Raw genomic sequence first — 15,936 nt, 5'->3', positions numbered from 1 at the left:
CCTGTTTATTTAAGGATTTTAGTTTGTTCACTCATTATACTCAGCATGCATACTATATAACAAATGAACAATTATTTGAAGACATGTAATTGTGTTTTTTCTTTTATGGTTTGAGAAATGTAATGTTGTCTTATTTATGGAGTTTTTTTATATTATACATCTTCAATAAAGTCTATGTATCATACATGCTCTCTGGAAACTTGAATATCACTTTAATATTGATATCTTGATCTCTTCTGAGGAAATAAAATGTAGTTAATGTTGTTCACTTCAGTCAATCAATTAATTTTCCAAGTTGCTATGATGTCCGCTGCGGGACTAACCATCGTCTACAGATGGATGTAAGGGAACACATCTAAAGTAGCAACCAGAGCACCTCAGCTGACTGACATTAATTTTCTATTATTATATTGTTATATCGGGCTAATACATTCAAAGCTATACATTTCTGCTACGGTTTTGTATACATTTGGTGGTTTTAGCTCCACTGGTGACGTGGCTCAGTGGATGTAAAATAATCCTAATGACTTAGTGATCCACTGACTTTTTTCTTGCGTGACTTTTGTGGTTTCGATTGAAATGTCTCAAACTATTGGAAATTTGGTTTCGACATCCATCCATGTCCTTCTCAGGGTGAGTTGTGATAGACTTATCCTCTAGCGCCATCATCAGGTCAAAACTTTTATTTCTCTAATACTTTGGTTAACGATCAAACATCTTCAAACTGTCCTAGCCTTCATCCTCATCTGTACGTTACTGGAAGTGTTATTTTGCAAATGTTATCAGGCTAACACAAAACAATAAGATGGTGAACATCGGAAACGTTATTTCTGCTAAACATCAGCATCCGTCATTGTGATCACCTTAATTACAACAAAACAATTCTGAATTTGCTACAACTCTGATTTGTGCCGTTCACTTCCTTCTTCAAAAGCCACGACTTGTCACATATACAGTATCAGGGTGACTATGGATCAGGGTCTATCCGGTTGTAGCTTTAATCCAGTGACGCTTTGACTAATAGTTCATGGCCTGGTTTTGTAGTTTATAGCAAAAGCTGAAAAGCAGAATGCAGGTCATGCAAAATAACAGGTACATCTCTAATGTCCCCCCAATAACCGGAGGACTAGTCCACGAGAGCAGGGAGAGGACCGCATTGGTGTCATTGCTAACCGTATCCAACTACTGTATGAGTGCAACAATTCAACAAATTTAAGAAAAAAAATGAAGTGCCTGGATAGATTCTTAGTATTGTTTACTTATTCTTGAATATTTTCCTGATTTAAATGCTATTTTGGCCACTTTTAGGTTGCATTTGTATTAAGGCAAAGCTCTTTTTTTTTGTGAAGACAAAATTAAAGATTCACTAAAATAAAGAAAAAGCTTAATTCAGTACGTGCTGATTAATTACTTTGCAAAAATCTAATAACACATTGTAATCATTGTCGATTCATCTATTTTGTTAAGTTAAGTCTGAACTCCAGGTGTATTTACCACCATTCTTCTTTTGTCACAAAAACAGACAAAATGTTCAAATATTTCTTGCAGTGCATAGCCATTTATTAACACGGACAATGTTTGAGAGCATGGACGAAGCTGTACAAGAACCACAGCAGCAACGGTAGCCCCGGCAAATGAAAACAAGTTGCATTTCAAAAGAACAGATAAATAATCTGCCAGTTGGTTTTTACATTTTTAGTTGAGAGATTACAAGCAGAGGCATTTCAGACTTTGAATCGCAAGCTCAATATCAGCACTTGGTCCTTATTACGCCAATGGGATTTAGGGAATTTGAGCTAGAGTGAAGTTAAATACTGCAACTACTGTACTCTTTTATATTAAAAAAAAAAAAAAAAGACCATGATTCTGTCTTTACAAGTAATATCCCCCCACTGCTCTGTGGAGCAGCGGGGGCGGAGTTTCAGGGCATGTTGTCTTGCTGCGGGCCTTCACAAGGCACGACTCATTCTAGTACTAGTTCAAAATCAATTTGCAGACTCCTGATACCGGTGTGTAATCCATCCATCACAGTGAGCATCAAGTCTGGATATTTGTGTTTAAGCTTCATTATATTTTTGTGGTAAAGTTGCTTATGTGCACATTTGGGTTAAAATATCTTGTTACTGTAATTTAAATGTAACAGAATTTATTGCAGACTTGATGTTGACTGTGATGGATTCAACATCCTTAGAAAGTTACAAGAGTTTCCTAATTATTTTCCAGACTGCACAGAAATGAATGGAAACCAATGAGTGTCGGGAAAGAAGGTCAAATATATCCAAAAAGTCTGAAACATAACAGAATGTTTTTTTAAATGGATATCTGTAAAGTAGACAGTATTTCTAGCAACAAAGGGGGGATGATCTTTTAAAACAGTTTGTGCACTAGGACATTAGAACCCGACTGATTTCGGATTGTTGAAGCTAATACAGATCATTTTAACATAAATTTGAGCTGAAACAATTAGTCACTTAATCGATTTGTAGATTGACAGAAAAATGATATATAACTATATTTGTAAATCAATTCATCATTACAGTGAGCTGGACATTTTGCTCTCTGCTGGACAAACTATGTAATGACAACACTGTTTCTAAATCACCTCAATCACATCTTTGGCATTTCTGGACTGCTGGAAGTTAGCTGACATTGACTCACATGACACTATTATATCTGTGATGTGTTAAAGATCCACTCACGTATCAGTTGGGCTCTAGTTTACATGACAGACGCGTGTGTATAAGCTGTGAGATTGAGCTGGTTTGACTGATTTAAGACTATAAAGACAGAGGAGGCCACAGACGACTGAGCTCTACATTCATACAGCCTTCACTGCACATGCTCAGACTGCCACATCCAACACTGGCTTATGCACAACCCTGACTGGCAGTTAACATGTGACTCGACACTCCAGTGCAGCACAGACAGGGCCACCTGACATCTCTCAAATACAACCCACGCTCCATGTAATGCACCAAAACACAAACCTGGTCAAAGTGCAAAACATGTTTGATGGGGAGAAATTTAAGACGATGAGTTTTTTTAAAAACAGCCTGTAGTACAAAGAGGGTACAAGCGACAACAATTCCATAGGAATTTAAGAAGATTTTAACACATCCGTCCACCCCCCTTTGTCTATCTGTACAGACGTTCCACCTCCCAGCACCAGAAACAGGGTGAGGGGATGCAGGGTTGCCCATCTTAATGATATTCATGATTTCAGCATTATTTAAAAAAAAAAATCCCAGGTGGGAGTGGAAAACCTGCAGCTCTGGAAGTTGATGGCGGCAGAGGACAGTTTAGTTCTTGGTCGCTTGTGTAGATTCAAGAAACTCCTTTGCTGCAGACGACAGATTTTGCACCAGCTGTCTGATCACGCCCTCCTGCTCTTTGGCCCAGGATAAGCCGTCGTCCACTGCGATGTTGACGGGCACACACGCAGCTTCTTTCTGCAGGTCGGTCAGCCTGCAGGCAGCGGCGACTCCTGCCAATCCCAGTAGCAGCAGGAGGAGGAGCTTGAACATCAGGCCAACGAGCGAACGTTGAGGTTTAGGCTTTTCCACAGCAGCCTTTTTATCTGCGGAGATAAAGCGAGAGTGGGTGATGTTAGAACGACTCCTAAAACACTAAAAACAAATCTCTTAAAGAAATGTACCCGAGTTTTTTCCACCACCAAAGAATCACAACCAAGTTGGTGTTGTTTCACAATGCATCTTACAAAATCCATCTTCGCTTGCCGTTTGTTTTCTAAGTTTGTTTTGTCAACATCATAGTTCATGAATGTGATGCTTTATTGGCAACTGATGGTCAAATGGCAGATGTTGATTCATGCTGACGGTCATGAATTAGTTGTCAGTGGAGGTTGAACTTGGTAAGAGACAGACATGAAATATCCCTTTAAGCGGTGCATCATTCAGACCTTTAGACTCACCTGCTGCCTGTCCGTTCTTTTTCTTCTTCTCCTCGCTCTTCTTCTTCTGCTGTTCCCGCGCAGCGACGGCCGCCATCTGAGCGTTGTACTCTTTCCTCCTCTTCTCCTTCTCCTCCGCCTTCTCCCGCTTACGAGCCTCCTTCTCTTTGGCCTCCCGCTCCCTCTGCTTCACCTCCCTCTTCCTCCCCAGCTCTGATGGAGGGATGCATTTAGAAGAGATGCATTCAGACATTAATATAACTCTATTTCTGGTTTCCTGCCATCAATAAAATGCACTTCATCTACAGCAGATGAAACTCCCATGAGACTACAGAAGCACAATCATTACTGAGAGCCAGAGAAATATAATTAACATACTAGTCTGAGTCAATATTGTTTTCTGTATCTACATAACTTTGTATAGCTGAGCTGTGTTTTCTTCTTCTTTCTCAAGACCCCTTCAGGTTGGGAGCAGCTGGACTAAATGAACTAACTGTACATAAAGTACTTAAAACTAGCTTCATCTTGACCTGCTACATGAATGAACTGCTGCTTACATGTCAATGCAAGAGCACTTATAATCTAATGTCATATACAAATCTGACCAGACATTCGAGGCTAGTTTTCAATAATGTGCCAGAAGAAACACTGTAGTTTGATATCTAGCACTTTTGATTCTGACCTTTTTCCCTCAAAAGGCGTTTCTCTCGTACACGATCGACCTCGACCTGAAGACCTCTCATGTGCTGCAGAACCTGGAACAAAATCTCCGTTAGTCATTCTTCTCTTTCTCAATTCAATTGTTTAATTCAAAAGGGGGCTTCCTTGGCATGAAAGCTTCAAGAGCAATGTTGCCAAAGCAACACCTGCCTCACCTGGGTGGCACACTGTTTGCACTGCTTCTCATCCAGACAGTCTCCTGCTGCCTTGGCCAGGACGGCCTCCAGCGGGTTGTCCTTCAGATCCAACCACTTCAGACTCTGAGAGCAAACAACATTGGAATCAATTCGAGCCGGGCAATAATTCAATATGATAATGTAGCGTCTCTTAATGGGATCACATTGTGATGAAATCATACATTGAGATATCGTGATACAGGTTTAAATTGTCAAAATTGATAATAACAAGCACATACTAACTCAAATTACTCAGAAAATCGGATTTTGGACTAAAGTTCTTAATTCAATGAGAAAATACAATTGAATAAAGTTTAATACGGCACAAAAATACGTGTTAGAAGGACTATCTACTAGATCAGCTTCATTCTCTAACTGAAGTATAAACACCTAATAGCAGCTGCACAGCATCGGTCTTGATGTTACAGGACCAGTAAATATAACTGTAACATGAGCAGACGGCAGCACCCACCCTGAGATGAGAGAAGCTGACAGGCAGGACACTCAGCTTGTTGTTGTACAGGTCCAGATGTTGAAGGCTGGCCAGGTTCCCCAGGTCATCCGGCAGACAGGTCAGCTGGTTTTTACTCAGATCCACCTTCACCAGGTAGGTCAGGTTGCAGAACTCTGGCTACAAGGAAACCGAGCCCAAAAAAAACAAGAGCTCAAGTCCTGTGTTAGTGACAACGTTGGCAAATCTAAAAAGGTGAAGTTTAAGGTTAGCAGGCTCACTTCATTTAGAATAAAAACACATAAATTTACCGTTATTAATGAAGAACATTTTAATTTTGACATAATTAAGACCATCTTTGAGAAGCTGTTTCCACTGCTTCATATTCAACATAATGAAAAAGCCAGAAAGAAAAGAACTTGAATTTAAAACGGCCTCCGTCTCAAAATCCCTTATTTTTCAGATTACAGGCGCATAAAACAAGAAGTAGTCGTTGCATAATTTAAATGTATCGCTTAACTTCAACCGCCATCATGATTTAGCACAATCATTGATAAACCCACAAGACAACTGATGTATTAAGTACGTTTCATTTCCAATCTAGGGTCCATAGGATCACCAGTTACGAAATAATTTAATGTCACGTGTTCTCTTGACTTCTGTCTGGATACATTTACCTCTTCAGGCCTCTAAAGATCCTTAAAACTAAACAATCAGAGGGTGTATTGTCACTCTATGGAGGAACTGCCCACAACTCATTCCCACACTGAAAACATGTACAAAATAATACACATTAATGTGTGTGAAGGGGTCACGAGCCGAACAGGTTTGGTACCAATAGATTTGAGGGATAAAATGTTGTATTTTAGTGCAGAATGTTTGTACTTACAGGAAGGGAGGTGATGTTGTTGCAGGACAAGTCCACGACAGTTGCTTTGGTGAATAACGCCTGTTATAAATCATAGCATGGGTCACTTTAGTTGTAGCAGTAAATGTACATTTAAAAACATGCAGCCACATCATGGCCAGCCTTGTGTTTGAAGTGAAAGCACATGCATGTGATGGTATGAATGTTTAATTCAGATTTGCACGCACAAACAGACACAGAGGCGATGAGTAACTCACCAGCTCTCTGACTGGCACCTCGGTGAGGTTACTCAGGCTCAGGTCCACTTCATTACCACTGATTTTATCCTTCAGGTTCAACACTTTGCTGTTTTTACTCATCCTGGTGTCTGAGGTAAAGTCTGTAAGCAGAGAGGAAACAAACTGTGGATTTATTGTGGCAAATAAACACCGACACGAAGGCATTTTGAAGACATTGTAGCAGTTCGTACTGCAGATACTTCTGACGAGCAGAGAGCAGGAAACCCCCTCTAACGTTAACGTTTTACACGATTTGCTCACCTGTTACGAAACTGTGTTGAAGTGTGACAGACGAAGGAAATAAAATGAGTGGTCCCAACTTTGTAATGTGAAGAAAGTTAGCGGAAAAGCTCTGAGACGTTGGTAAGTACGTGTTTCTTTTTCTTTTTTGGGCAGCACTGACTGCCTCAATGAAAATCCACGTCACTGATTGAAGCGACAGCGCGGAGCCATTGGAGCGAACAGCGCCACCTGCAGCCCCGGAGGACACAGCACAACTACAGGACATGTCCACGGAACAGCACGTAGATATACATGTGAATATACAATGAATGCATTATTTAAAAACACAAAAATAATATGCATGCATGTACATATACACGGATACATTTATTATTTATTGCATTGTGTATATTTTGGATTTGCGTAGTCTATAAATGCACTGTATTCTGTCTTCTGCACAACAATTTCATGAAGTTTTATTTTACCTCTGTCTTTTATCTTTTAATATCTGATCCATTTTCAGCCACGTCACAGTTTGGCATCTAACCAGGAGTGCAAAATACATTTAAGTGTCTACAGACAATAAAATATGGAATAGAATAGCATGTTGCATCTAAGGGTTAAGAATACACTAGATATACAGTATGGACATAGTAAGCAGGTATATACAAAAATTGCACGAAGAAAAGCAAATATTTGGCCCAAATGTCTTTGATGAATAATTTGCTCATAAACACCAACTAAAATTTCAGTATTTGCAATTTCGCTCAATGTTTTGGTTTTCTGTCCTATAACTTTACTGCTTTGGTTTACTCTCACCGCCCTCACATCATACAAAAGGAAGACAGAGAGTCGTTATTATTTTTTTTAATTTAATTATATTCAACACAAATTTCACAGGTACCCGTTGAGATCGATCATCTATTTCACAAGGGTGACCTCTCCAAGAGAGCAGCAAGAGCCACAAGAAAACATAGATGAAGGAAGTAGACCCACAGCCTTTTAAAACAGCAGTAGAATGACTTCTGTGGCTCTGGAGGACCCACATTGCTCAAATTACCACAAATCTTAAACAGAAAGCCTGCTTCACAAACTGTGGGGCTTGATGGTAAATGGACTGTACTTCTATATCTTCCATACAAGTTCTAGTCTTCCAACAACTCAGAGCGCTTTTTACACTACATGTCATTCACACCCATTCATACAATGGATGCAGGCCTATAGCATGAATTTTACCCAAACGCAAGTCTAAACAGGTATGTCTTGAGCTGATTTTTAAATGAAGTCACAGACTCAGCAAATTGTAGGGGTACCAGAGCATCCACTTTGGTGCTACTGCCTCAAAAGCTCGGTCACCACGGGTCTTAAGGCGTATGCGTGGGACAGACAGAAAATATCTGAAGATGAGTATGGGGGTGATGTGAGACTGTCTATTTGTCCTAGTGAGTAATTGGAAAACTGGATTACCTGCAAACAGTTAATAGCAGACGTGCATTACAATAATCAACGCGAGAAGAGATAACATAGAAAAGATGTATGTCCAACCCTTGATGGCATTTTAAACCGTGTTTCTGCTAGACTCGTCTCACATATTGGTTTTTCTCTATTCTTCAAGCTGCCACGTGAAACTGCCATGACATAATCTTCAATGAGACAATCTTTCAAAGAGAGGTTACATCGTAACGTTACATCCTCGTACATAACACACGGGCATCATAGCTTCAGAGAGAGACTGTTTTAAGTGTGTACTCTTTCTAATTGCATATTTTCACAGTAATATATAGTTTTACGACAAAATGCAATTTTTTTGATGTGCAAAATTATATTTTAAATTGACAAACATATGTGTAATTCACCCTCTAATGTGTCACAAACTGAAGGGGGCTGCTTTGTGGAAATGCAGCTTAAGTTTACTAGAATATTACAATACAACATGTGCTTGATGTGAACCACTGTGTAAAACATGCAAATGGAGCTTATAGTTGCAATACCACTGAATGATTAAAAACTACCCGAACAGGCAAATACACCTTTTATCACGAGCTTTGCTAAGGCGGCAGAACAAGAAACGGATAATTAGGATTCGGTATATCTCGGCCAGATGGGAGTTGAATGTAAGATTTGTGGTGAGTGACACCAAAGTTGAGGGCAGAGACTTTATAATCACCACCGCTTCACCTCCGCGTCTGCACTAACTGACCTGCAGCATGACTTGTTGTCAGTCATTAGATAGATTGGCATAATGTTCTGCACTAGTCCAACTGGAAAACATACAATATAAAAACACACTGTCAGCTGTGATATAGAAAATGAAGAAAACTTTGTCGATTGTTTTAGCCACTCTGGTCCAGTAGCCGGGCTTCATTTCTTCCTTCCTGCTGTTGAGGAGCAGAGTCAATGTTTTCATCGCCTCACTCAGCTCATCTGAGATCTTTTCAGAGTCAGAATCCTCCGTCAGTTGGCTGCTGCTACCCTGAAAAATTAGTAAAATAAACTGTGGTTAAACATTGTGAATATTTAAATACGGCTGTTGCATTTGAAATTCACATTTTTGTGTCAGTTCAAATATGAAAACCATCCAGACATGCCATTATAAGCCCCAATACAGGTAAGCTCATCGATAATAAGATGCAATTCCAGTGTCATCCATTATAATCATGGAACGTATAAACTTAAAGGGTATTATCATACCTATATGCCAACAAAATCTCATATATAATCTAATGAAAGATATCATTTGTTCATTTTCTTATAAAACTCAATGAAACAGAATTCTGTGTGCACTATACTATTTTTAATAAACAGGTTTGTGAACGACGTCTTCAGTGAGATTCGTGCAAACAAGGGAGGAAGAAAACAAACCAGAATGGATAAACATATGAAGTTACTTAATTAGGTCATGAAAAAAGCTGAAACAGTTGTGGAAGCATTTTCCATATTTGTCTTCACAGTCCTCACTCAAGCTTTGGTCTTTACCTACCTCGTTGTCTTGAGATGCAGAGTCTTTTTCCATCAGATACATCACCAAAATCGTCTCCACGAGGCTCAGCATCATCAAAGTAAAACTCCCAATGCAGTAGACCGCTGAAGGGAAAAGGCAGTATCGTTAATGTGAACAAATAACCACATATTGAATCAGTATATGGGCTGTTTATGCTCATAAGAAGGGCAGTCCAATGAAGTATTGATTCAGAGTTTCTTTACCTATAAGAGGAATCCTGTCTGAAGAGGCAGGCAGAATTTCATTGAGAATAAGCTGCATCACAGTGACGGCAAGCAGCACCGTGACCTTGAAGCTGAGCTTCTCGCCTCCAGTGTCTGAGATCAGGAAGGAGGTCAAGTCCAGACACAAGAAGAAGAGGATCGGTACCAAGAAGTTGACAATGTAGAGGGCAGACTGCCTCCTCATGGTGATCTGTGAAATGATGTTCAAGGGTCAGTTGAAGTTTAAAATGTATCAAACGCTAAATCGAGGTGCAGGTATGTAGTACACAACAAGAACAACATCAAGGTATATGATCGGCACGTGGTAGGATGCGGACGATCCGCATATTCTCCTACTTCTGGACCTTTGCCAATCACATACCTGTATAAAGACTCACAAAATTGAAATACATCAGTAAAGTATTTGTACTTACTTACTTGAGACACACAGAGGTGGAAATGCATATTTAATGTATACTTTCCACCTCTTTGTGTGTTTGTATCCAGAGATACTTACAGTGTAAACCAACATGTTTTGTGTGAGGCCAAAATTGTTTACAGTTCTGTTGTTGATGGTCATGTCCAGGAACTGCCACTCGGACTGGGTCCGCATCATCTTGCGAGACCAATCGCTGTTCCATGAGCCACCTAAGTCAACAAGCTCTATATCGTTATCTGAGGTGGGAGATAAAAACAAACAAACTGTAAGGTTTCCCTGCAGGTTAACAAAGGATTGTATGGTATGTGTGTTCAGGTGACAATAAACTGTAAAAGTCATTAAAGCACACACATTCAAACTCAAACAGACATGAGTACACATAAATAACGCATACAAATGTATAAAACTTTGAACACAACAGGTTAAGGGCTCACCAGAGTGTAAGACAGACTTGAAAGACAGGTTGCAGCTCTGAACGTCGAAGGGAAATTTGTAAACGTGCATCTTGCAGGTGCTGACCACCACCATGTCGTTTCTATTTATGACCCAACCGCTACTGTTAAGGACGAGATACGGACTCGGAAGGGCCTTGTCCTTCTCTGTCCTGTATGAGAACAAACACAAATGCGTTTAACTAAATTTCACATAATGTATTATCTATAATACTATACAACATCATCTAAAAAAATACTTAAAGTGCAATGAACTAAAAACCACCAAACCAAAAAACTGCAATATTTCTGGTTGGGGCCATTTGTTGCATGTTACAATGGACAAAGTCCTAATTTCTCCCATTGTTTCCTTAAATATATCAAACACTATCTACACAAGTATGAACGTATCGCTTATCTGCTTGTTCCTGAAGCTCACCCTGGTTAAAATATTTGGCATCACTTCATAACACAGCTTGTTAACCCAGTGGTAGGAACAGACAAGGGCAAATGTAGAAGACAGGTTGATAATAGCGGTTTTAATTACGATAAACTGTATATATTGTTTTTTTTTACCTCTTCCTCATCCAACAGCAGAGCAACAGCAGGAGCTCGACATCTGCTAGAATCAATTTTTCCACGTTAATTACATTTGATCGCCTGGTGGTTGCGCACGCTGTTTTGCCCGACACACTGCCAGGGTGCATTTTTGAAGCGGCTATTGCGGCCAGTTGAGGCGCGTTCCGGTGTGATTGGGGCCTTCGGGGGCTTGATATAACCGGTACAGTATCTTATGTTGACTAATGTTGGCAAAATTTAGATAATAGTGCTTGATTACTGAAATCACAAAGTTAATTTACTGACTTTATGACCCCCTTTACACCTTGCATTAAAAAGCGTTTCATATCCAGATTGTATCAATACAATACCAGCTGTATTAATATGTGTTTCCAGTGTCCACATTGAGATCTGATCGAGATCGGGCACTGCCGGGGAGAAAGTGCCTATTGCAAGAAGACATCAGCCTAAAATCAATTCCATATAGCGGGAGACGGCTCTGGGGTACGTCTACACTTGTTGAGTGAACGGAGAAGCACTGAGAGCTTGCTGCCCTTTGAACCCAAAAAATTGGCACTCGGGATTCCCGCACATAGTTGTTTTATGAGGACTGAAAACTCAAAAGGCATTTACACTTGTGATCAATGCCTGATCACCTCTGGAGGTGGTTTGGCTAATCGGATCACAATCCAAACACCAGACTTCTTTGATAAAAACATAAGTTTTAACTTGCAGAACACAGGAGTTGATGGTCTACCGCTGCCTCAATTAGTTTGTTTGTGTTATTGTGACTTTCAGATCCAAACTAACTTATTAGTACATTGCGTTTTTTTACGTGCCGTCACTCCTGCTTCTCCAAACTGGGAGCAGGCCGACCACCATTACTGTAATTAATATACTAACTATGGTTAAGTACCTGATATCAACACATTAGCTGGGCTAGGGCTTCAAATGTAGCATTCTCATCATGCAGAAACCTATATCAGGTCACATGAGAGAACGTTTTTGGATGGGCTTGGGAAAATAGCGTTTTGACGTAATTTAAATACATAAGATACACTACTGTGAAGCTACAGAATGATACAAAAACATAATAATGAACCCGCCCTTTGAATTACCCAGTGCATATTAATAAGTACAGTTCACAGACAGGAGACCAACAGAAAGTCTAAGAAAAACAAGGTGACAAGACTGATATTCTGAAGAATTTAGTCAAATATCGTATAATTCATTTTTATTCATGTTATAAAAATTATTGTAAATAAACAAAACGTTTCAGTTTTTGTCATTTCTAAACAGTAACATGATGCTCAACCATGAGTTACTGTTGTTATTTGTGTGGATTTGTGAGGGTGAGAGCAAGCACACACTCAAACTTACATCTCTTCAATAGTTAGATCTGGCTTCCACAATAAATGCATAGGAAGAGAAATCAGTGAAATATCACAGAAGTCATCAGGATTCCAGGAAAGGTCGTCACCCTGCCACCACTACGAGAAAAAGCAGGGGTGAAATGTGTTTCGATAGGTTGTGGAAATTCAATAAATCAAAAAGTGCTTTTTACCTCAGAGAGAACTCACCGTATCAATCCAAATGTAACAAACTAATTTCTGGTCCTTCTCGTTCTATGAGTAAAGAAATATTTGTGAAAATCCGTCCAGACAGACAACCCGGAATCTGTAATGAAACTTCACACAAATTTAGTTAAGTTTATCAAGTTACAACAAGTTTGTAAGCATCGGTGTTCTTATGACACAGTTTGGAGTCGGGGTGGGAACCACATAGCAACTCACAATACAATACTATCACAATACTTTGCCCACGATATCGATGATACCACAACATCAGGTATTTCAAATGGTGTGAATCACCCAACCACAAGAGGTCCTTGGGCATACAATCATGAATGAGCACAAAAATATATTGCCGATGAGTCCAGTAATATGCAAAAATAGCCATGGACAGACAGACACAGAGATGCACATGCACACACGCACAAACACAACTTAACACATAATCTCTTCCCAGGCTTACACTTGGCAAACAAACAAAACAAAACCTATAAGATGCACGGACTAGCCGCGAGTGGGCAGCGCCATTTTTATGATATCCGGTTGTCCTGTTAGATGATTTTACAATTTTTCTGTTATGTTACAAGCAAACACAAAAATGGAGCCAGTATAACCTCCTTGACAAGAAACGATAATTGTAATTCATAATTCTAAGCAACCACTTACCACATCTAGAATGGCATAGAGCAGTGCATCCATGTAAACTTGCATGGGAGATTCAGCACTACCAGGCCGGGTCATGGAGTACAGCTCATTATTTCTGGTCACGTTCAGGTGCTTCAACACATCTCGATGCCTGCAGCTACGATTGGAGGAGTTCCCATCTGCAGCTAAAACATCATGACACATTCTCCATGAGAGTTTACTCTTAAAAGTTAGGACATGTGATGCTCTTAATTTTTCCTTTAAATTAGAACTTCAGAGTCCTCATGTTTGAGTTATGTTCTCTCAACTATTTGTCATTTAGAAAAAAATGTATTCACTGCCGTTGAATTAATAAAATACATTTGATCATATCCAGCACAAATATATACCAGCCTTCTCTTACGCTGAGTTTTTTGAGGTGCAACAGAGGAGTTCTGCATGACTAACAGTGGGATTGTTTGAAATGATGCCTTTGCCTTGACTTTCAATATGAATCCAGCTCACAAACAGCTGCAGTAATATTTCAGTGATTGTGGTCACGTAATGACCATTATCAGATGGGCGTTGGCCGGCATATGGACGAGCACTACTCAACCACATAATGACTGGGCATTTTTACAGTACGCTTAGTCTAAATAGGCTCTCCATCTGAGATCCATATACCACAGAATGCATGTTGATAAAATGATGATCAGTAGCACTCAGAACTGTGTCTGAAAACCATATTCTTTTTATTTATTATACTATATTGATCCCTTTGTCTCTGCATTTGACCCATCCCTGTATATGGGGAGCAGTGGGCTGCCAATGACAGGTGCCCGGGGAGCCTGGGGTTCAGTGTATTGCTCAGGTACACTACGACACGTGACACGTCCCAGTCGAGGATCGAACCGTTGACAACCCTCTTAACCCAGTGCGCCACGGTCGCCCCAAAGAATACCCATACAGTCGCCAGTCGCCAGTCGCCAGTCAGTCGCCAGTCAGTTGTTTACAGCTAAAGTAAACCCAGTGTAATACAACATCCCTGCAATAAATGCTACTACTGTACCGTGGGAGCGCTACCTGGGTTTTGAGTTGTATTGCATTATACTGAGAATTGTATCTAATATTTTGTCCACCATTTTTCTATCAATGAGAGTAGGCTAGATATTATAAAACCTCCAATTTTAAGCCCAATACCATTCAACAGGCCCACAAAATGCATCTTATTAAGTTATCCTAAAGTATGAGTCAACATTTCTTTCAAACAGTTTCAACAAAACACAAACATTATACCAAATATCTCACTCAACCTCTAGTGGTATCTAGCCAGATAGATTTGAGTTTAAATATCCAGGTTGAGATATCTGTCTCTGAGGAGGATGGAATCTCTTTAGTGGCGCTCACAGCAGACACAGAGATGTCTTTGTTTGTGCGTGTAGCAGAGATACACATGCACACACGCACAAAAACGACTGAACACATAATCTCCTCCCAGGCTTACACTTGGTGGAGATAATAAAAAATGTTAACAAAACAAAACCTATAAGATGCGGACAGCACGGACTCGCTGCTATTGAGCGGTGCCTTTTTTTAAATAATATCCTGTTGTCCTGTGATATGACTTTGCGATTTCCTGTGACAGAGAAATGGAGCCAAAATAACCTCCCCGATTGAAAAATGATAATTGTAATTTATAATTATAAGCAACCACCTACCACATATAGAGTAGTGCATCACGGAAAACCTGTGTGGGAGAATCAATGTAACAGGGACGCTGTGAGGAAAAGAGAAACCTTACCAGTGAGGACGAGCAGAAAGAGGAAGCCAGGGAGCATCATGATTGCAGGACCCGTGAGAATAAAACGTCTGTGAAAGGTATGTGCTCTTCAGAAATATTACCCAACGCTTATCTTCACACTGGAAGAGGGCTGGGCAAACTGAATGACCAACCAATTTATCTCAGTCGTCGAAAGCAGCAGTTCACAACCAGATGTACTCCAGGTTGTGCATCTGCAGATGCAAGAGAGTACGTGGAAATTTGGTGAAGAATAAAATGGGGTGTTTTGATGGCCTACTAGTTTAGGCCTATACTGTACATGTACTGTAATCGCAAAGTCCCCGGTCGATTCCATCAAAGTAGACCCTTTGCAAAGTCCCGCCCCCCACAGCTGCTGTCAGACCTACGTTATCATGGAGCCCACACTGTCACTAACTGCACTCCCTGCAAAAATATTTTAAAAAAATATCACATTTTGTAAAAACGAAAAAAACTAATTCAGAGAAAAGCAACGAGAAAGTTTTGAAGGATATATCTAGGATGTCTTTCAGCGTTGCAGGTTCCTGGTTGGGTGGAGCTAGAGGTCAAGGAACTAAAGGCAGCTGGCCGGTGGTCATCGTCTCCAGGGTATTTATGACTTGCTGGCTCCCTCTTCCCTGTCACCACCTCATGCTACTTTGGGATTTTTTAGATGTTCTATATAG

The 15,936-nt window shown here is 40.1% G+C and overlaps 1 protein-coding gene and 1 pseudogene across 1 annotated transcript; both read right to left on the bottom strand.

Annotated features, from left to right (window-relative positions):
• Positions 1 to 329: 329 nt before the first annotated feature.
• lrrc59 (leucine rich repeat containing 59) lies at positions 330 to 6,816 on the bottom strand. The gene is made up of 8 exons (XM_076094024.1): positions 6,665 to 6,816; positions 6,383 to 6,504; positions 6,147 to 6,206; positions 5,279 to 5,437; positions 4,786 to 4,890; positions 4,593 to 4,665; positions 3,932 to 4,123; positions 330 to 3,577 (listed from the first exon to the last, which is right to left on the bottom strand). The coding sequence occupies exons 2-8, from the start codon at positions 6,482 to 6,484 to the stop codon at positions 3,300 to 3,302; spliced, it is 969 nt and encodes a 322-aa protein (XP_075950139.1). The 5' UTR covers positions 6,485 to 6,504; positions 6,665 to 6,816; the 3' UTR covers positions 330 to 3,299.
• Positions 6,817 to 6,826: 10 nt separating this feature from the next.
• On the bottom strand, positions 6,827 to 15,647 carry LOC142951311 (5-hydroxytryptamine receptor 3B-like; annotated as a pseudogene).
• Between the last annotated feature and the right edge of the window lie 289 nt (positions 15,648 to 15,936).

This window comes from Anarhichas minor, unplaced genomic scaffold (assembly GCF_050575085.1).
Source record: "Anarhichas minor isolate MPS153535 unplaced genomic scaffold, ASM5057508v1 ptg000017l, whole genome shotgun sequence".
NCBI lineage: Eukaryota > Metazoa > Chordata > Actinopteri > Perciformes > Anarhichadidae > Anarhichas > Anarhichas minor.
Note: the sequence above shows the minus strand (reverse complement) of the source record. Positions and strands in the feature narration are given on the sequence as shown.